At 43.2% G+C, this 22,805-nt stretch overlaps 1 protein-coding gene across 1 annotated transcript in view; it reads left to right on the top strand.

The window, feature by feature from the left end:
* The window catches only part of ARHGEF38 (Rho guanine nucleotide exchange factor (GEF) 38), a 36,319-nt gene that overhangs the window by 1,612 nt on the left and 11,902 nt on the right, over positions 1 to 22,805 (top strand). The window contains exons 2-5 of the mRNA XM_009575130.1: positions 8,588 to 8,778; positions 11,316 to 11,439; positions 15,826 to 15,973; positions 18,981 to 18,998. Coding sequence (XP_009573425.1) covers positions 8,588 to 8,778; positions 11,316 to 11,439; positions 15,826 to 15,973; positions 18,981 to 18,998 — 481 coding nt within the window. The remainder of the gene's footprint in view (positions 1 to 8,587; positions 8,779 to 11,315; positions 11,440 to 15,825; positions 15,974 to 18,980; positions 18,999 to 22,805) is intronic.

The following is a 22,805-nucleotide window of genomic DNA, read 5'->3' as shown; positions in this document are numbered from 1 at the left end:
CCACCAGCTGAGACTGCCGCGGCCGCCTATTGCAAAGCACCGGTGTGGTATTGGCTCACTCTGCTTGCTCACGTTTGTTCAAAAAAAATGGTGATGGGTTAACAAGGTACCCACAGGCTTTATATTGGATTAGAAGTTGCCTGCCCTCAGAGGGAAATACGAAGTCGGTAGAAATTCCTATGAAGTGTATTTACTTTTCTCTTATTCTCTCTCAAGAGAAAGAAATGGTTGTGTGCCAAGGCCTGATCTGGATCAAATTTTGGTGAGCTAGATGTGCCTGGATCTGACAATGATCACAGATCCCAGACCTAATGTGTTACCTGCCAGTGCTGATGATGTGCTATGATCGTATGCCTTTATGTTCTTCATTTTTCTCACTAGTGCTTGGATGTGAAGCAGCTTACTCCAAGGTGAGGCAAGTGGTTTTGGTGGCACAAAGCTTTTGAGTTCTCTGTTCTTGGTAAGAAAACCCAACAGATCTGTTGGTGACATAAATGGTCTGTTGTGTATCACCAGGTCGGGACTCTCTGATCACCCTAGAATGGTAAATGCTTTGCAAAAAGATACAAATGGTAATAATTTGCACTTGCTTCCCATATGAATTGGAAGAAAAGCTCTGTGTTTAGTTGCCTCTCCCTTCTGTAGTCCCCTGTTAATATGTTTTCTAACAGACAGTCTGCAGAACTGTGGTTGGTATTAGCATGGACAAAGATGTGTAAGACAGGAGCAAACCCTGCAGAAGGGATTCCCCCGTGAGCGGGGCTGGGAAGCCAAGAGTCAGAGGCTGCAGGACCCCCATCTCTGCTAGTGGCAGGCAGTCTAGGCAGAACACGGGGACCAAGCTGTCTTTACACCACATTGCCTATGTCAGTGTTGCAGCACATTCGCGCAAGGTAAGGCACAGGCGAGACATCTCTCGGGGGCCCTTCCAGTCCCCTGCGTGCTTTATATCGTTCCCTGATATAGAAACCAGGCTGTTGCCCCCCCAGCCATTTCCAGCAGCTCTGAAGTATATGCTCAAAGTGCAGCTCAGTGTGCTAGAAATATAGGTCCCCAAATAAAAGCCTATAAACAAACAAACCAAGCCCCAAAACAAGTAAGCAAGCAGTCAGGCATAAAAACTCCTGAGCATTCAGTTTCTGCCCTTAGATTTCTCTTAAGTCTTGCTGTTTCATACAGAATCCAAAATATTTTCTATAAAATGTGAGAAAGGGAGCCTACCACCCAGATCTCCAAGGTAATCAAGACGGTTTGCTCTGTAAGTCTGCAAACATGAGCACAATAGCATTGTCAGAGGTGCAAACCTCTGCAAGTGTTTTTCACTTTAAAATTAAGGATTCATTAAAACCACAAAGAAATTGCTAATTATTATACTAGACACATCTATTCGATACCTTATCTGGTGTGAATGGCCATGCAACACCTCCTGACTTTACTCTTTTTGAAAAGGGAACAAGATGCAAAGTAACCATTATATTCTCAAAGAGCTTGGTAAGCATTAGTGCATCTATTTCAACTCATCCTGTGAGATAACCAAATGCCTACAGCCCCATTTTAGATACGGGAAAATAAGGCGATTGCTATCAAATGTCAGGTTCGTGATACAACCATGCAGTCATCCAGAATTCAGGTTGTAGTTGCATTCTTGGATAAGTCCAGAAATACCTTGATCAAGCCGTATATATATTTTTCTTCCATAGTTCCCCATCAACTGGACTTTTCTAAAGAGGGAAGAACGGGGTTAAGGAAGATAAATTCACTAGCATTTGTGGTGGATGCAGAAATAGTATCATTATAAGAGCTAAGACACAGCTCCTGTGATATTTCGATGCAGTGCTCTGCTCTACGTTCACTAGAAAATCCTGCACATATGTCCTTCCAAGAGGAATGAAGAACTTGCTACTATCCTTAAGCAATGGCACAACATGACATTTAGCAGCTCTGTTTTCAAATGTATTATCCGTAGCTGTTTAGCTGGTAGGAGTCGGTCTCTTTTCTACAGTGAAAATCCATCAGCAGCAGCTGTAAAAGTAACTATATTCGTATCTATTGCATTAATGTTGGGATCAGTCTTTGAATTAATCTAAAGCTACCATTCCGTGAGTAACTATGTATTTTGGTAAGAGGAGTTTGCTTGATGTAGTTATTGGCACATAAATGTTTGCAAGATCAGGGCAGATCAAGATACAATGTATCATGGGGATGGATGCTATCAACCAAAAAGGGCAGACATGAAAAGGAAATTAAAACATAGTTCATTGTCTGTTAGCTTTGGACAGATTGTTGGTTTTTGTTAATAATCATATACCGAACTTGTGCTTGGTGTGAAAAATGAGCTCTAGAAAATGGTGGGTTTCCAGAAGGAATCAGAGATCACATTTGCAGTGTTCAGCGAGACAATACATGCTTTGAAAATACTCCTTGTCTTACAATCTATTACATATTAACTCACTTATAACTTTAGCTGTGAATGGGTCAACTGCACTGTTAAATGACTTGCAAATTCTTCAATTTAAAATACATCAGTGACATACCTGTAATAGATAGATAACTTGTGATTCAAATCACACAGCTACCACAGTATATTGCCTCGGAGCTCGTGTTTGAACCCCAAATTTCAAGTTTTGCCTGTGTCTGATGTAGTTATGAGAAATAACCAACACCAGAAAGGACGCAGAAACCTGCGAAATTATACAAATTGCTGGGAAGCTGCTACCCCTTGGTATACAAAAGCCCAGTCAGAGGCACCTCATCCCCCTTCACTCCATCCCAAACAGGGCACCTTCCTCCCTCCCATCCTACTCCCCGCCTGCTCAGCACACCGCTTCTTCCTGGGCGGGCTGCCCACGCACACAGCTTCTCGGCACCTCCAGCCAGGAGTAAAGATCCTCCTGCGCCGCTCCCCAGTTCCTTATTTGCTTTGCGCTACACTTACTGATTAACTTTCTATGGACTACAATGCAGATAATATCCTATTTCACTGCAAAATGCATTGATCTTTGGAGCGGCTGGTTTGCTGAAGTACAGTAAGGAGTAAAAGTCCAGATTATTTCCTGAGGTGCAGGAGGTGGCTTGATGAAAATAGCCCCCTATGCCCTGTGATGAGAAATCACAATCTACAAATACTTTTATTTTCTCCCGTGCAAATTTAAGCTCGGAGGATCTAATTCTGTTAACTTGCACTACAATAAAGCTGGAGTTATTCCTTGAACTTACTGCAGTGGCAGCCAGGCTGGGAAGCAAGCTCATCTTTTCAGAGCAGAATCCATTTTGTGCTGCTGTGTTTGCACAGCACTTAGCACAATCAAGTCCCGCCGTGTGGCTTACGACTCTTAGGAGCTACTGCAGCATAACTAGTAACAGCAACCAAGGTAAGGGAGTAAAGACTAGGATCCAAGGAGGTTTACGGATCCTTTTTTGAGCATATTAGCAAACGTTTTCTTAATGGGGATACTTTGCATTGTGTGTCACACAGTTCACAGTTTGTACAGCTAATCCGTCCCAAATCTTGAGGCGCATGTGTCCCAGGGGAAGCGTTTCAGATGCAGCCCTTCCTCGGTTCTTACTTTATTAACATACTAGCTCAATGCCACAGGAGTGGTATATTTATACCAGTAGATGACACACTGGAAAGGTTTATTTGTAAGTATTGGCGCTAACAATAAGGGCATTCTTCTGTCACCTGATGATAAGCTTTTTTCCCTTCCACTGCGGTCACATGGGATCTCTCAGTAGTCCTGTCAGCACACATATAATTAAAGCGGTCTGCTGTCAAGGAATTGAAGAAAGAACTTGCGTGTTGAATGTAAATATTTTCTGTACCTTATGGAACAGAAAAATGATCAAAGATTGAATGACCTAATTGCAAGGAAGTCTCTGATGCAGATTTTATGAGCAAACCTGTTGCCCAGATAGACTTGTGCAAGGTCATCCTGGTTGTGTGGTGTTCTCCTCTTGTGTTCAGAAAAGGGGCTTTTTGCATGTGTAACGTGCAGCCCATGTACAACAAACCCGCTCCTGAACAACGCTGCTGTTATATGCATCTGTAAGTAAAAGAAAAATAGGTGTTTTCCACAACCCTCTTCCAATCCTTTTGTATTTCAATGCCCAACTTGGAGTTCAGCGGATCTAATTCGCACCATGTTTGCACCATATTGTTGCACTGTAATAACTCTGGTGCAAAACTATAATGACACCCCTATGAAGTGGTCCCTCACAAGGGGAGGGGAATCTGGAGTAAAACTCCTTGTGTGTTAGCTCATGTGATGTACTTCTCCCACATGCGGTGGGACACTCCATCCTTTCCCACTTGTCCCATTTCAGGCTCTCTCACTTCCAAGGATCCCAGTGTCCCGCAGCCTTCCCAGCACCCGCAGTGGAAGCAGGGGTGTAAGGGGCAGAGCCGGGGCCGCGGTGTAAGGGGAGATACAAGGAGGGAGAGGAAAGCTGCCACAGCAGCAGTCTCTAAACTTGGCTGCCTGCGTTTCATTCCCAAATCCAGCTGATAAAAGCTGGTGTACATTCCTGTGTGTAATCGCTAGGTTATCTGAGGGTACAGGCTATCTGAGGACTTGCTTTCACAGAGGAATAATTTTATCTAGGGTGATGTGAGACTCAGGTTTCACACGTGAAAACACAGTAATGCTGTAATTTGTTTGTTATACCTTGATAACTTACGCCTTCACTGCTCCCTTGTGCCAGGCAAAATCCCTGCATTTGCACAGCACGAGTGCAGAACTTGTGTTTCTTTGGTGTCCTCCAAGTGCTGCCTAAGTAATGAAAAGGCCTGTTACTCACTCCATGCACCGACATCACTGTATTTGTTGCTATATTCTGTGCCAGTACCTTCACTTCTAGATGGAAAGCATTAGATGGGGAGAAGCCTGGGTCCCGTCCCCAAGAGCAAACGTAATATCCAACCTGAGCACCTTACCTGGGAGGAAGGAGGGATAGAGCAGACCTCTAGGAGCTGCTCACTCTCTAGGTGGGAAAGCCAGGGAAATTTGCATGCATAGATCTTGCAAACCTGCTCTGGCTGCTCCTCTGGTCGCTTGCTGTGGGAGGTATTGCCCCCAATACATCCTCTGGGCCTCAAAGAGAGCTGCTGCATTTGCACATTGCAGGCTCTGTTCCTCCATGCTCTCACTACATTGCTGGATGTCTCCGTATGGGGGATATTTTTAGACTTCACACTTGCAAGAAACTGTTTTTGTAAGATGCGTGGCTGCTTTGTCCATGTCATCACATAGTGAACCTCTTGTTTCGTGCAACTAGAGCCGTGTACACAGCTGGAAAACCAAAGTCATCGCCTTCCTCTCCAAAGCAAAGTCTTCCAGAAAGGCGACTCCTGCAGGTAACTGACATAGCAAAGCAACAATTGCAAACACTACCTTCTACTTTAAATTTTTATGCCTACTAAAAGTACCAATTACTTTTTTGTAAACTGGTCTTAAGACATAGCTGTCTAATAAACCATTCAACAGACAGTTTTTTCTTTTTTCTAAACCTGGCATCTCTGAGGACGAACGAGCCAAATTCTTACTGTAACAGTTAATCCTCAGCAATGTCTCTTCCTGCTAATCCTCTCTCTCGAACCATTCCGGGGCTGGTACACATTACCAGGTAGAAATGAGTCTGCTTATATTCCAGATATGCACTTGCTGTTTGTGCATTCATTAAACTTTCACTTACTCCACAAGGATTTCAGCAAGCTACTAATGTCCTCAAACTGGTCAAAAGCAATCAGCTGAACATGAAATCACAGGTTTTGGCTGTAATCATCACTTCAGGATCTTGCTGTTGCATTCTATAGAGACAGACATGCCTGAAATGAGAAAGTGAACGTATTGAGTGAAAATGGAAAATTATATTACTTTTAACAAAAGGATACATTTATTAAAAAACATGTTTTCTATAAGGAAACAGCATCTTCCTGATATTTCTCACGGTTATTTCTTCCTGTTGAGAATAGTTTTTCTTTCCTGGCATTATTATCTATCATGCAATAAGGATAATAGATGAGCCCTGACATAATTCAAGAATCAAATTTGATCAGGGCCATCTAATGACATAAACTGAAAGAACAGCCTCTCGAGGGATTGCAACTTCAAGCCTGAAGTGGGATACAGTGGCTTTATTTTGCTCATATAATGCCCTCCCCTGCCACCAGTATAAAAGATTAGAAAGTTCTTTTGCACAGCATCTTGTGTTTAGCTTCAAATTCCATCTGATACCGTAACAGTGCTGCATCTGAGACGAAATGACGCTTCTGAGATCTTCCAGACACCTGGTCCTCTCTGCACTTTCTCAGAAGTCGCCCTGAACTCTCGCATACAGTCACACATGTGCAAACATTTTCACACCCGATCTCAACAAAAATGCTGATTTCGGTGCAGAACTGGAATGTAAATGGATTGTCCATGTGGTTCCTTGTGAATTTGTAAGTGTGGTTACATACTGTAAGTTTTTAGAGGAAAAAGTACCTGCCATTTTAGCAAGTAAGCAGCAGGCAAGGTGCTCTCATTCTGCAACCCTAGCAGAAAATTGCTCAGAGGGAGCTGTGGAGGGATACTGGTACCAATTTTGCTCTCCTCCTCACTAAAGTAAGGTCAGAGTCTGTTTCTTCCAGCACACAGCACCTTTGGTGGATGAGCTCTGCAGCAGTGCGAGCTCCTGTGCAGTCTGTGCACTTGCACCAGCATGGACTCACTAGGGCAAGATTCAGCTTAAAATTCTTTCGATAGCCCAAGCCTTGCGGAGGGGAGACATCCTGATCATGTTTCCATTTTATTGTCCGCGTACAAACTTGAGGACAAAATGTTCATGCTTGTGTTATACACAGACTTCAAGGCTAAAAACTCAAAGGTAAAAAGTATCTCTAAATACAAAAAAGTCTGAAAAAACAGCCCCCCTTCCCCGGTTTGTTTGGGTTCCTTCCTTGTCCTCACTGTTTAAAACTATCAGTACAGAGGCAGAGGTGCAGTCCCAAAAGCAGCTATTTAAAACAATAACTGTGGTCACATCAGTCTCACTAGAAAACCTTATGGGAGAAGGATTAATAACAAAACTGTCCTTTCTGAATATCAGTGATCAGCATAATTGTAGAAGGGGTTGGGGATGACGATACATTGGATTTATAACAGCGGAAGTCGGCTCAAAGCACTCTCTCCTGAAAGCTGCTTGGTTTTCCCACAAGCCCAGCTCCAGGTTATCATCTACAGCCTTGGCCGGTGTCGTACTGGTGAGCTGCACGCTGTTTGACGCTCACTTGAGCGCTCATGACCTCACCCTTGACAATCAATTCAAACAACTGCAATATATTCAGTATTGGCTATCAGAGAGCAAAGCATCAGATGCTTCTTGCTATTGCCTCATTATACAGTACGCTCCCTACAAGAAGTTGACACGAAGGCGTAGCAGTCTGATCCTCAGCAGAGATTCCTGTCCTTTGCCGCTGGGCTATTGCTGTCAAAGCTGGGCCAGTGCTGTCAAAGCACGACTTGGGTAATGCAGAGATGAGTACGGTAATGATATGTCCATCTTTGTTGGTGCTCTGCACCATCTTGTGGCTAGCAGAAAAACACCAGAATAGCCTCTGAAATCTTCCACTTGGTGTTTTTGTGTGTGTTCTTCCTAATGAAAAATACAGATTGTCAGTGTGCACAGATAAAATTCGGTGCCCTTTGTACAGCTGACATGGATGTCTGCAGGCTGGCTTACGAACCAGCAAAAGGGAAGACCATCATTACAGATAAGTAGGTTGTGTGCAGGTCCTGTAGCATACATAAATTACCTATCTGCAGAAGGCTTGCTTGCATTTCCCTGTATTTGGAACAAATCAGATATTCTAGGTCTTAAGTATGGAAAAATAGTTAAGAATGTCCTGATCCCAATGACCTCTGTTGTTCCAAGAAATGTTTGTCACTAATCATTAAAGGTTTTCCCATGTTCTCCTGTAATTCCTTTGCCTCTTTCAAATAATACTTTTTAAGCAGAATTACAGGTTTCATCGTCATTGTTAGTAACATTGTCTTCATTTGAAAGTTTGTCTTCCAGTACCTACAGCCCTCAGCCTCCCGTGAATAGACTCAACATTACATTGTACAGAGCAAAGGTTATTCCAGTGAAGCTTATTTATGGTAAACACAGCCTTTTTCTCCCACAGGAACATGTTTTCTCCCATCCTCCAAATCATAATAAATGTCAGACTGAGACTGTGTTTTCAAAGGAGTAGAAGGGCATCAGCTATCCTTGAATTTCAGTGTGACAAGGATCAGACGCTTGTGCTCCATGGAAAATTTCTGCCCACATACATAACATCAAAGCTGGGGGAGCTGGTGATGGGTTATCCCCTTACTGCCAAACGGATGGTTTCCTTCGCCAAACCCATGTCTGCTTTTAGAGGAGGGAAACGGGACGACACTCGGTCTGATCTGGGATTGCCATTTCTTATGCTTCTTTTCCTGCTCCCCATGGCGATTTGGAGTTTCTAACAGGCACTGGTTGCGTTCCCCCACGGTTGCGCAGGGCAAGCTGGGCCAGCACGCGGGATTACGATGCTCCTCACTATTCTCCCTCTTTTAAACAGAAAAAATGGCCCCGCAGGTGGGGTCCTCATCCCCTGCCACTTCGCCACAGGAGGACGAAGGACAAGTTAGCAGACGCATGATGGCCAAGAGGGTGAAAATCATTGCAGAACTCATGCAGACGGAGAAAGACTATATCAGCGACCTGGATCTCTGCATCAAGGAAGTGATTCAGCCCCTGAGAAACAAGCAGGTGAGTGCTGGGGGCGGAGGACGAGGCGGTGACGTCAAGGTCTCAACTCACCCACGTTCTGCTTGCAGATAATCTTAATGCAAGCACAAGTGTCAGCGCGAGAGTGACACGGTGCCGGGAGCAGGTCCGGAGCTAGCCTTCTGGAAAGTGACGTGCCAGGGCTCTAGAAAGGAGAGCGGGAAGTCAGATACGCTCCTGACCTTTGCGCTGCACTTGCATAAAGCCTGCATCAAGGTACTTACCCAGAGGGCAGCTTCGATGCCATATCCCTGCTCGTAGGCTGCAATAGCAGCTTCCACCTCTCCGTACTGCTCTAGTATAACCCCTGGTACATGCCCTGGCAGACCTTTACTGGTGCCTCCAAAGCAGTAAAAACCAGTAAACCCAAGTATTTTCCATGATAACAACCTGGCATGGCATGAACCTCCCCATCAAGGTTAAATTCAGTCATAAAGATAACTTTATCCGGCCTTTCAGACAGCTATGATGGAGAAATACCATGCCTGACAGCCCAGTGAGCACTTCAGAAATTTGCATTCTACACAGAAAAGGTACATTTAAGAAGGAAGGCTCATAAACTATCTTTCAGGCAAAAGATCTTATTAGGCCAATGATACCCATTTTCTTTTTCAGCTGAGACTTCAAAGAGCACCTTTTCCTCAACAGTATTTCAATTTGTAGAAAAATTGTGCAGCCAAAAGCTGGGAATAGAAGAGGTTGTCCAGAGAACAACAACAAATTCGTATTTGCAGGGCCTGCAACATAGTGTTCACAGAACAAAGCTAATATAGAATAAAAATAATTTTAAACAGACCTTAAACCAAGTATTCTGTATGTAGGGTTTCTTATGAAATTGGTGACAAAATACACGTGTGGGGGCCAAAGTGTCTTTAGATGACATTGGCACTGTCTCTTCATGAAATGCTGTGGCCAGCTGAAGCCTGTGCTGTTTAAGCTCCTGCAGGACCTTTTTTCCTTCTTAAAACTTTGTCAGAGTTTATTCCAACCTGCTTTCAGAAGAGCTGGCATCTGCTGGCATAACTTGACTTCTTCTTTCTCCTCACTCGTTCATCCGCTTAGAAGTAGTCTCCACTCGACTCCCTCCCCAGCCTGGCCAGCACTGAGCAAGAGTATTCCCTGGCTGAACTCACTGAGATTTTTTACAAGCGTGCTGTATGCCTTTGCTCTTTTCCAGCCAACTGAAAACATACGTTTTGATTCTGTCCTTTGTCACTGTATTAACATGTGTAAGTGTCCATGCACAACGTAGTTCCAAATACTATGTAGGCATTGTGCTGGAGTGAAGGTCAGAAGTCCTGTGCTAGATGTATACAGGAAAAGTAATTTAGAGATTATAACTGTCTTAATTTAATAACCTCTGCATTTTTGAAAGGCTTTCAAGAATGTTATATGATTTTAAGGCTAGTTCTCGGATAAACTACCATATTGAAAGTTTGTAATGTGTTTAGAGAAGGATAGCATTTAGAAAATTGACCTAGCAATGAATCTGTTTCATATTTCCAAATGGATAAAACATGTTTTAGCCCCTATGATACTTACAAAGAAATTAACTGCATTAGTACTGAAAGTATATTTCTGATTCTGTTACAATAGCATGCGATTTGATCCTCCTGGCATCTGGTAAGCTGCTATGTAAGTCAGCAATTCTATTTCTAATGGAGAGATACGTTCAGAAGGTATCAATATGGATGTCGAAATCAGTCTTGCCTTTGTTCTCAGTATTACCACATTATCACTGGCTATCTCTAGTTGTCCCCGAATATTAACTATTGCCCTGCTGTGCAAGGAAATACATAACTACTGCATGAGAAGTATGTGTCCTGGAATTTTTTTACTTGCTGTAAAATGAGCAGGGACACGAACCAAATTTTCTGTTGGTGTAAATTGATTCAGTTCACTGAAGTCAATGTTGTATACCCAGGCTCTGTAGGAAGCTCTTTAGGTTATATTAATACCCAGAATTGTAAATGTGTTTGTTTCAGTGGAAATTATATGATCTTGATTGTGGTTTTGGATTTATAGGACAACTAACTTAAAATGGTACCAACATCTAGAAGTCTTTGTACCTGCTAGCTGGCAGCAAAGCGCCAAGGTCTAAGCTTATGTAGCAGCCTCTGTTAGCAACTGCTAATCAGGGAATCAAACCCACTGTCAACTATTCTTTTTCTCAGTGGGAAAGTAAACAAACATTTTAAAGCCAGCTAAGGATCTTTTGTTTATTCAGATGATAATATTTATTTCCTTCCTAGGTAAACACTTTCAGATTAGGAATAGTTCAAAATAAGGTTAAAAGCACTTGATAACATGCCCTTTGTTAACTGCGTCAATCATATTATACTAATCTGAAAACTGTGTATGTGTCCTTGAAGTCACAAGGAGGATGTTTATATGAGGTTTTGCAGAAGTAGTGCTTCCTGGAGTGTTGAACACTCAGGGCATAGCAAGAGAAGGTCTGTAATACACAATGTCCTTCTTTATCCTTCGTCATTAGTTGCTTAATATTTGTATTCCATTAGACTGCTCGCTTTGACGTGGATGGCTTGTTTAGCAACATTGAATTGGTCCATCAAGTATCAGCCAAACTGCTGTCATTGTTGGAAGAAGCCACGACAGATGTGGAACCACCCATGCAAATAATCGGTATGTTTACTGTCCTCTTGAGTTCTACAAAGCTACGTGAAAGAATAAACATAACACTCTCCTGATCTATACCCTCGTCAGACTTAACTAGTACCACTCCCAGAGGCTATCGTGCTACAAGCTGTCCATAATGACACAGGAAAAATGTGAAACCTGTCCAGTTGCTCCACTGTACTTGTATGATCATGATGCTCTTTTTCCATCCATCTGGATGTTGAGGGGAAGGAAGGAAGGAGAGAGTGAGTTTAGCATGAGTAAAAACTGCAGCACTGAGTTATGCCACATACTGATAATACCCTTTTCATCTAGTTTGATATTGCTTACCTAACTCTGCTCACGCTTACACCAACTCTTATATTGCATGCTCATAATTGTACCATTCAAGAAAAGAATTAAAAATGATTGGAATAATAAACACATCGCAACCCCCACTGAACGTTGTAAACATGTATCTACTGGCAATACAATTCATGTAAGAGATGGTTAAAGCTTAACAGGGACACGGTCAGTAAAGGCAAGAAAGCTGTAATTGACATGAAGTTTGTGGGAATCTGTGCAGGAATGTCTGTAGGGATCATGGGTATTTTCAGCAAACGGATTGCCCCTGGATTTGTCACAACAGTCACACATTCTGCAGGTCAGGCCATGAATGTTAAGATTTGATCTATTCATGTGACATTCTGGCACAGCTGGAGAGATTTAAGAAGTTACCACTCATCAGCTCTCCCATAACTGCTTCTTCAGTACACAGGCAGTAGGTGATCCACCTTAAGGGATCAGGTGAGAATTCTTAATTTGCTTCAGTGCAAAGTCAGCCAGTTTAGTTTAAAAAACTTCCGGCCGTGATTGAGGTCAGAGACGTTCTTTCTTCCCTAAACTGACCACATACCACAGGTAACATGTTATAGAAAGGACCCCTCTTCTCGCAAATAATGGGGTAAAAAATTATCGGTTGCCGTTTTAACTACAAAACATGACATTAAAGCATATGAGGCTTGGGAAAAGTATTAATCCTAGCACATCTCAATCTGGTTTGCCAAGGCAACAGCTTAACGTAGTTTGATACGACTGTGTTGTTTGGCGGTATTTCAATAAAAGTGCATCATGATGAGTCATACCCTTAATAAGCAATGTTCTATTCTAGCAGGAAGTGCCTTTCTCACAGCCAAAAGAATCATCCTTTTAGTTCCCTGCCACATCCAGAAGTAAAGACAAACAATTTCATCCATCTATTAGGGTGTATTTCTCCAGAATCAGACGAAGAACCATGAAAATGTACGGTATTGTAGATCACAAAGTTGGCTAAATTATGGCAGGGAAAAAGATGGCAAGTGAGGTGTGAGATGTTCTTCCAAAGGCTCAGACAAAAGCAGGGAGAGTAATTGCATCACTGTAAGCAGTAAGTTAGTAAGTTTTTCATCCTCTGAAAGTACAGCAAGGTGATAATTTTGTCTTCAGGATCTTCATAATCAGTGTAAAAGTTGTTAAAGCCAGTCTATAGAAAAAGCAGGCTGAGAATCTGTTTAACACACCAAACATATTCTATCATGTTTATGGTATTTAAACATTTTGCATTGAAATATCTTACTTTGGAAGGCCACCCAGTCATGGTAAGGTTGAGGAGAACTGCTAATTCACTGGTTTGAAACAAAACGATGTGGTTGCTTGTATTCATGTCTTATTTTAGTCTATGTTCTCCACACCTTATGCTATGTCCACGTTGACAAGTAGTAATGTCCAATAGGAGCAGACTTGTAGAGTGAAAGAGTTGGTGCTAAGGACCTGGTATCCATACTACACATGTCAAGAGGTCTTACTTCAGATTGGCTGTAGCCTGTTCCTGTAAATTGAGATATGCCCTTTATGGTTGGACTGCATAAGATGTGCCCTCGGAGTGCATCTTCTGGTACTTACCATCCTCAGAGGGATCCAGTTTGTGTGTCTGTGACTGCTCCACCACACAGCCAAGGCATGGGAGATGAGGGCTACTGAGGGACAGGCTTCAAAAGCTCTCTCCTAATCTGAGCTAAAACGCTAATGTAGACGGACCTTTTGTGGTGCTTGGTCTTCTGATGCTAAATGCTGCTGAGGTTAAATACCCTTTCTAGTTCTCTCCTGTATTTTTTCTGCTCTCTGTTCTGGATACTGTATATGGAGGAATATGAAGACTTAGTAACCTAACCCTGGCTTTAGCTATTAGACCCTTTCTTCCTCCCTTTCCCACCGCTGTCCACACAGGAAGCACCACTGAAAGCCACAGGGAGAAACTGTTTCTGTCGCTCAAGCCTTCCTCCTAGGATTTTCTCTTTGAGACTGATGACCACCACACTTAAGAAGAGGCATCAGGCAGATTTGGATCTGTCAGAGTGTGCAAAAGACTCAGTATTTTTAAACCTGTGCCCAAATACAACGTGGTTTTGGCCCATAAAGCAAGCTCCCACAGTGATATGCCCAAAGCTCATCTGATTTGGTCCATATGGCTCAGAACCAAGAAGAGCTTTAGGCTTAAGAAATCCATCTGCTTTTAAAAGGCCCTATCCATGAAATCAGCATGTAATTTTTCTCATCATTGAGCATCAATGAAAGTATCTGTCATTGTGGCACAATACATCAGTGAACAGATCTTGCTCATCTCTTTCATTCTGGAGAAGAGAATGATAATTTCCAGCCCCTAGTATATGCTGAAACAAGCTGTAAGTCTATAGCTTGCATTTTTGCTACTGAAAACATAACCTCACTTGAGGGCTTAGCGTAGTACGGGTCGTAATAAGCACTTGGAGCTCTGCTTAAAGTTAGTGAAAACTGTGAGAGCTCAGCATCTCTGAGAATCAGGCACCAAGGGAGCAGGATCAAGAGAAAGCGTATTAAGGTTTCCCCTTACACTGTTGGCTAATAAAAGCCTGTATAGAGAGTTCATAGGAAAGTCATAGGATGCAATGTGTGTTGGTAGCCATCGGCATTAGCATTAAGCACAAGATGGAGAAGACAGACAGCTAAAGAGCATTTAACTATAGGATGCTGGTGCTTTTCTGACTGTGGCCTTACAGTAACTAAAATGAGTTAGTGTGGTCTTAGCTCTGTCATTGTTGTTCCCTTATTCGCACCTTGAAACCAACATGCATTAGACAGCCCAGTTAACCTTCGCTGCTAGGGGAAAAAATCCAGAGCTGTGTTACTGTGGTAACTGAATCATTTTTCACTTCAAGACGGTGCAGTTCAATGCATTGTATTATGAAACAGCCCACTCCGGTCAGGATGAAACATGCAGGATGCCTGACAGCTTGGCGCTCACTCTGTGAATGAACAGAGAGCTTCCAATTAATGTGGTATTCGGCTTTTAACTTCAATAATCATTGCTATAACTCAAGAGAAATGTTTATAAAACATCGGCCTGGTTGCCACATAGATGCAATTTTCAGTAAATGTCCGAGGCGGGAGTTTTCACCGTTGCTGTTGTTTATTACATGCATTTCCAAGGATGCTGATCAGGGCGCTGCTACATAAGGGTGTAAGAACTGAGTGAATATCTCAGCAGAAGAGATGAAGCAGGCCTTCTCCGCTCAGACAATATTTCTTACGTACACAGAAACCAACACAGGAGTTTTAGGCTGAGAGAATTAGGCACCAGCATTAAATGGGAAATGGGTACAGGACTACTTTAGTGCCTCTAAAATTCCCAACTGTTCTTTGGGGGGAAATGGTGGTGTAGAGGACTGGAAATGGAAATGTTCTCCCCTTTCAGTTGTATATAAACCTACATACTATATAAAAATGGCTGTAATCCATGGTGGTTTTACTTAATTAGGGGAGGGGTGAAGGTTGTTCCTCTGTCATGTGAAGAAAAATCTCTATTCTAGGCCATAACAATTGCCATTTCAGGATTTTGCAAAACAGATAAAAGTGAAATGGCTAATGGGAGATGGAGTCATTATTCCTGTAATAACCCATTTAAGTTCATATTCACTTGAAAAAAAAGTCAAAAGGAAAATTAACAGGCTTATATTCATCCCTCCTACCAGTCCACGACACAAAAATGGTCTCCCCTTAACAGTTAAGCTCTCCTGTGTGGTTTCCACTGAAGGGGCATTAAGCTGGGGCAGTGAATTTGGAGGTTGTGTATGAAGGGGTGCGGGGTGTAGAGATTTCATGCCTTTTCCTGAGGGAATTTTTGTGCATTAACACAGATATAATGGTGCCTGGCTATCACAAAGATGAGCAGCTGAGAAATACATGTAATAAATAATGCACATAAACATACAAGATCGTTTCTAAGGGAAGTAAAGTGGAAGCCAGCCTTTTTAGCTCACGGCTAATGTGGTGGAATAATAAAACTCCTTCTGAGATGCTGTTGTCTGGCTTGACACGCTTTGTTTTTCTCCTCAACAGGGGAAGTGTTCTTGCAGATTAAAGGCCCACTAGAAGACACATATAAAATCTACTGCTATCGCCACGATGATGCACACACCATGCTGGAATCCTATGAAAGGGATGAAGAACTGAAGCAGCATTTAAGTCACTGTGTACAGTCCTTAAAGTAAGATCTTTTCAAATGATGATTTCCGTCCATAGTCAGTTGCCTGGCAGGGAACATTTTAAATGGATGTAGATGAAAGGTCCCCTGTAAATCCGGAGTTTTATGAGGCTTGCTGGGAGCTCTGGCTTATGCCGCTTTCATGAAAAGATGACAAGCCACGGGCCACGATTAGATTTCTTTCTCTCTAAGATGGCCAAAAATAGCACAAGAAAGGTTGCTTTTCCCTTAGCTTCAGTGCCCCATACTGGCAAAAAAAATGCTGCATCATATCATGGGCTATTGGGAAAACCTTGCCCAGCTCCTAGGAGACATGCTGCCCCCGTCTTCATAAATTCCATTGTTTGAATTAAAATAGCCTGTAACGGCGCTCTTCACACGCACTGGTGCTTCTGGGCCCCTGTTGCAAGGCCCCAGGGATCTGGAGCAGCTGTGTGGTGCTGGACCCCTCATGATGGGGGTATTTGAGAGCGATCAGCATTGGAGCAAGTTGCCAGGTCCCACCAGTGGAAGGTGCTTTGTGCCATCGCCTCCAGTGCCAGCCCCTCGGGGAAATGTGTTGAGAATTGGGGATGCCGCAGAGTAACGGATCCATCTTTCCTCCAGCGTGGCTTCCTCCTGCAGCCAGTTGCAGGAACCAACTTATCCGCTCCATGGAGAGTGCTTCTCTTCCCACTCATAAATCCCCTTGCCCACTCACTTTCCCAAAAGTGTCGCACGGAGCTGTCGGGAGGGAATGCACCACGGTCTTTCAGATCAGAGGTCTAGCTCCAGCTCCAGGCCTATGCTGCATGCTGGTAGGAGAGATGTAAAGCTATCACAAATAATGGGGCGGACATCAGCAACAGATATTTCAACCACACCCCAGTTGGTGATCAGTCTGCAGAGATGTGTTAAGACTTAGGAGATGGGAAGTATGTCCAAGTGATTTTTTTTGGTGGAGGAAAATATTAATAACATTAAAAGAGAAATGTCCACTTTGAAGACAGGTTGTGTTGAAAATAAGGCTTATTTTGTGCAACATGTCCAGTTATTAAACACATAACCAAGTATATGTGCAGGGTACTTAGGCTTTAGCTACCCTGGAAGTTGAAAGAAATAGATTTTCATACAAACTCGGGCTTTCAGGCTAACGGATGGCCAGGTATCTCCCCTAAGGGGGTGTTTTAGTTGCTGATGCCTACAATATTCTCTTCCGGCTAATCAAGAGAAGCTGCTACTGTCCTTCTCTCATCCCTGCTGCTGAGGCAAGGGGACATGGAAGGAAATAAAGATAAAAGATAGCGTCTACGTACATGCTAGGGTGGATGCTGCCACTTGAATTCCAGAGCCAGAAGAGGAGCTCCTGTTCCAACATCACAGCTGGGATTTGTGAAGACAAAGGATATTTTGTGCTGAGCCATTGTAGCCTTTGCTAGCAGGAAGTGACAAAGCCTTCCTCACAATGAAGCCTTGTTTTGTCTTGTTCTTTCCTGATTAGCCTTTAAACAGGAACCAACGAAAAAAGCACTGATGCATGTATACTATGTTGTGTTTTTTCCCAGTGCCTAAAGATTGCGGCCAATTCAAATATTAAGACCTGAAAGCGCACACCCAAATGCAGAGCTGTGGTGATCTAAACCTGTTACTACTGATTGGAGAATACTTGCCCTAGGAAGAAAATTATGCAGCATTTTAACCAAATAAGTTACAGGTTGTTTTCCACTGTGAGACACAATAAATGCAGGGGCTGGTGACGACTACTCTTGAAAAATGTTTACTTCTTAAATAATTATTTTTTCCTTGGAAAGAATATTGTTCCTTTTTTTAAAAATTAAAATGGGCTAACGTCACTAGGGGCTTCTGTTCCTCAGCTGAGAAATATCTGCCATGTGAAAAACAACTTCTATATCAGGAGCAATTTGAGAGTGGCACTCTGCACATCTGTACAGACAAATCAGATTTAATTAGCCATGCTGAGATTCCTATTCCTCCTGTTGACTGAAGAGGAGAAATTCCATCCCAAAATGTAGGTGTCTGCCTTGGAGACATGTGCAAATCCAAATTCTGTAGAGTCCCGTGGTGTTTCAGCAGCGATTATGCAAACTGGGGATGTTGTTTGCTAGCTTAGCCAAAGAAATGCAGCTGGTAAAAATGAAAGGATGCTGGCAACTACCTGCTCTGCTTTCAGCTTGAAGTAGCTTGGTCAACTATTACAGGGGCAGAGGGACGTCATAAGCATGCAAAGTGCTGACAGTGCAGAAGCAATGAAAGCACCAGCTTCCAGATGCTCAGTTAGGCACCGGTGGGCAAGGAGATAAGAGTGCAGGCAGTCAAAAAGCAGTGGCTGACGATGTGATGTCAGGAAAGCCTGACACAGAGATGGAGCGACATTTTGGTTCCCTTGCATTTGAGTGAATTCATACCATAAGGAAAATACTCTATGCGCATGTTTGCGCGTTTCCAAACTACAATTGTACGTCCCTGCTGCTTTCAGTATATGTATCAACATCATCCTAATCTGAAGAGGATTCAGTTGATGTGTAGCCTACAAAAAAATTAACAGCTTCATTGATTCTATATCCTAAAAGGCTGAAATGTATTCCTTCCCATTTAGAAATACATTTCTGTTTAAAGAGAGCAGATGGGAATGCACGTAAACTGTAGGAATGACGTTTAATTTTACTTTTTGTATTAAGGACTTCACGTTACTTACCGTTGTTAGCACAGTGACCCAAAATTCCTTCTCTAACAGTGTTAGGACAAGGCTGAGTCTTATAGCCAAAGCCAGGTTTCTGACAATCCTTTCTCATTTGGGGCTGTCCTTTCAAAAAGATATAGGGCCAGATTCACCAGTACCCTCTGGCTGTTTTGTGCAGTTCTGCTGACACATAGCAGCCATAAACCTAAGTTAACTGGCCAGTTACGGCTGCTCTGTGTCACTGAAGTATATCTGAGAATCTGGCCCCTGATCTGTATAAATCCTTTTAGGAGGAATCTAATATATGTTTTGTTTTCTTCTCTTTTGCAGAAAGATATATGAGGAAGAGTAAGTACTATGCCTTTCTTACATGTAAAATAACCTTTAAAATATCTTTAATTTATCTTCAATATGCTTAAAATTGTACCTGTGGAAATTTTAAGAACACAAGCCTTTTGTGTCAGTATAACCCATAGACTTTTCCAGGACATATGTGATAAAGACTCTCAGTTCTAATTTCCCTAAGCCTGTCTAGTTTTCTAATTACTGCTGCACCAGCTTTGCACTAGCTTTTCTTTCAAAACTTGTGGTTTATGCAGCTACTTAATTTGGCTGCCAATTCATTTGGTGTCCTTTATTATCACCTCGCTGTCTCATAAATGTTCTTGGAGAACTCTAAGGTCCGCAAGAGTGGTTGTCAACCACATAGTGTCAGTCTTTGAAATTCAGACAGTCTGAAATCATTTTGCATAGGCCTCTGTAGACCTGCTACAATACACGTCAGATTCACAGGTAAAGCTATTTCTAAGGTGACGACGCCTTTGGTAGCCCTGTATGAGAAGTCCACCTTAGGATCTTCTCTTTGACAGTGGCTGGAAGAATATCGGGAAAGAACAAGCTCATTGCAACACTTTGCCAGAATACTCACCCAGCTACCGATAACTTGTGGTTAAGGGACTTTTGTGCCAAATGTGACATCTTTGAAAAGCCATAAAGGAGACTTTATCACAGCTGCAGTTTCTGTTCATCCAGCACGTTGGGATCACTGAAATGCAGCATCTCCTGAAGTTACCTGCAGGGAGAGGTCAGAGGAGGGGTTAGCTGAACTGAAGAAAATGATTACAACCCCAGACAGAAATGTTAAGAGAGGAAAGAGGAGAAAGTGTGCTTTATATTGGTAGGAGAGGAACACCTGTAAAATCAGAGAATTTGTTAATCTGTTAGTCAATCGCACATCACAAATAAGATCAGTGTAAAATACACTTTGAAGGATTTGCAGGTTGAAATTCTACAGTTGGGGTTTTCAAGCTTTAGTCTATGATAGGAAATAGTTTTTCTGCATCTTGTTTTGATAAGGGACATTCTTGTATACTCCAGTCTCCCAAGGAGCGGGGCTGCAAGAGGAAAAAAATATCCAGAGTCACAATAAGATCACGTGAGACAGCAACGCGTACAGAAATAGCGCAAGTCTGGCTGCTCTGCCTTGCGTAACCCTATCAGAAATGAATGCCTAGTTTTCTCCTTCAAACAGTTTCCAGTGGAGTGTAGGATACAACTCACTTTCTGAGTTTAAACTGGCTCTTATAAAGCTGTGCAGAGTGCAATGACCCAGGGTTAGCTGCGGGACCCTCCCCGAGCTTGGCTACCTTCCATGGCGTGGTGGCGTTTGCCTTCCCCGCTGACCAGCAGGGCACTCAGAAATGCCATCACCTGCAACTCAGCTCAGAGGTTGCAGAGTCTCAGCAGCCCTTGGGCAGGACCGCGCCCAAAAATCTGGTTAACGTTGAACTGGAAAATACAGCGTAACTCACCCCAAACGGTCTGTGATATTGCTGCTCCCAGACTGCTTTTCATTCAGGCATGATCAAGAAAACAATTACATAAATACCAGACAGTGCTGCCCTTTGCTAGCATCTCGATAGGTTAAATTCTGCTTGGCTTAACAGCTGTGCAGCCTCAGTGAATTCCCTGGGTTTTTATGAGAGTATTACAGCACAGTGAATTATTTGCCCTGCATGTTTTGTACTAAAATGAACTCACGCACAGTAAACCATGAAGCCCAAGACTCATCACAGGCACTGCAGCCTATGATGCACGCACACCATTTCAAAAGTGCCAAGCTGAATATGACACCCGCGTCAGCCCTGCTGTACCATACTGGCTATCGTGTTTGCCACTGGACCTAGTTGCTGGGTAAGGAGAGCAAATGAAGCTAAATCCTCAATCACCTGTCTTTGCCTAGCTCACCACCATGTGCTTTTTAAACAGGTGGGAATCTTTCTGCATTTGTGACTTTGTTTTGTTGGGAGGAGGGAGGAAGGGTATGCTGTGAAGCTCACTGCAGTTAAGCCCGCTGCATTTACTGCAGAGCTTTGGTAATAATTTGCGAAGAGATTAGTACAGCTACATATGACCTAGAATACTTGCTAAATTCACAATAACATGGCAGGGAAGGCTGAAGTAGCATCACAAATGAATTATCAACTTAATTTTCTGCACAATAGATGTCACAAGCTGTTACTCGCCTGTTTCGGTCACGTGGCAAGGCCATGTCCTGCCCAGCGGCCGGGTGCGTCCTAACGGGGCGCATTGCAAACGGGACTCGTCCAGGGAGAGTGGCTATCATCAGCTAATCTTGCTGGGGAGAATTAGATGAGTTGAACTTTGTGGCATTTAGTGCCCCAGGGAGTCATTATCTTATAACAAACCTACTATCTCTCGAACCATATTGCAAGACTGTGTCATGCAGATATGCGAACAGAGGGCTGTTTATCACTTGGGCAGCTGTCCAAAGTGCAACTATATAAAGAGAAGACACTTGAAGATTTTTCCATTCATGAGGCAGCTTTTATAGATTTGCATTCATGGGGCTTTTCAGAGAAAACAATAACAATTTAAGATTTTTTTTTTCATTATTGCTGCTAGAAGCTGAAAGAAGGAAAAATAGCTCTCTATATTTAATGTAGGATACAGGGGAAATGAGGGGGATTGAAATGATGAGAAGGTTTGGGGACATCAAGAAGCCTTAAAAGGCATCTACTGTTAATTTTTTTTTCATGCAGAACTTTTTTACAGATAATGCCTGTGCTAGAGAGATGGTTTAAATATGCAGATGTCTTTTCTCAAAAGCATTCAAATTGTTAATTAGTCAGCAGTAAGGATTGGCTCTTGTACTTTTTATACACATAAAAGTGGGAATGAAAGCGGTTTTTTTTCTCTTTTACTCCTCCTGCTGCACAAAACAATAGATGTCAGCCTGCAAAACCAAGTGGCTGTTCCCTGTTTTTTGTACTTTCCTTCTACATTGTGTTATTCCATCTTTCCGTATGCAGAAATCCTTCTTTGCCTAGCATTAACTCTTGCATAGTTAACGTCAACCAACCTTTTCCCCTCCAAATCAACCTTTTCCCCTCCAAAGCACCCTTTTTGGGCATGCAAATGGAAAGCTTGCTCTGCTTTACTGCCCTTCACACTGTTACCAACAGCTCACGCTCAATTTCCAAGGGGTGGTCTGTGAGTCACAGGTAGTGCGTACCAGCACTGGTGCTAGAGTGTTGCCTGGTTTGCTCAGGAGTGTGCTGTAATGAGGAAAGACAACGGACATGTCTGTCCTGCTGCTGGAGCCTCAGTAATGGCTTGCCCTGGCCCTAGGGCTTGGCCACCTGGTGTTACCTACTCTGGGGAGACCCCATGTTTCTACCAGCCACGCGGAAGGTAATGAAGGCACATGTGGCTTGGTCTTCCCGTGTTTTCTCCCAGGCTGTTTTGGGCCAGCCTGCAAACTGCACGGCCTCTCCCCTTCAAGCCTAGAGAGTGTGAGCAAAGGCTTTTGTCCAGAGTGGGGCTGGAGCATGAATTCAGCTGGCTGGTAACTCCCTGGCGTAGGGGCCAGAGCGCTGGGGTGGCCTTGATGACCTGAGCCGCTCTGCTGCCCCTACCGAGCCAGCGGGGATCGAGCCTGGGGCCACAGAGCGTCCCTGTGCCCGTGCTGGAAGCTGTGGCTTTCCTACCCTCATCCTTCTGCCACCCTAGGCAGCTGCCTGCTTTGCCTTTGCGTAAGGTGACTTCCAGCAGGTTGGATCAAGCCTGGGTGAACATCCTGTATGTTCAGTGCTCCCCCAGGCCAGATCTGGTACCCTTTGGAAGCTCAGGCAT

Source organism: Fulmarus glacialis, unplaced genomic scaffold (assembly GCF_000690835.1).
Source record: "Fulmarus glacialis isolate BGI_N327 unplaced genomic scaffold, ASM69083v1 scaffold3443, whole genome shotgun sequence".
Lineage (NCBI taxonomy): Eukaryota > Metazoa > Chordata > Aves > Procellariiformes > Procellariidae > Fulmarus > Fulmarus glacialis.
Note: the sequence above shows the minus strand (reverse complement) of the source record. Positions and strands in the feature narration are given on the sequence as shown.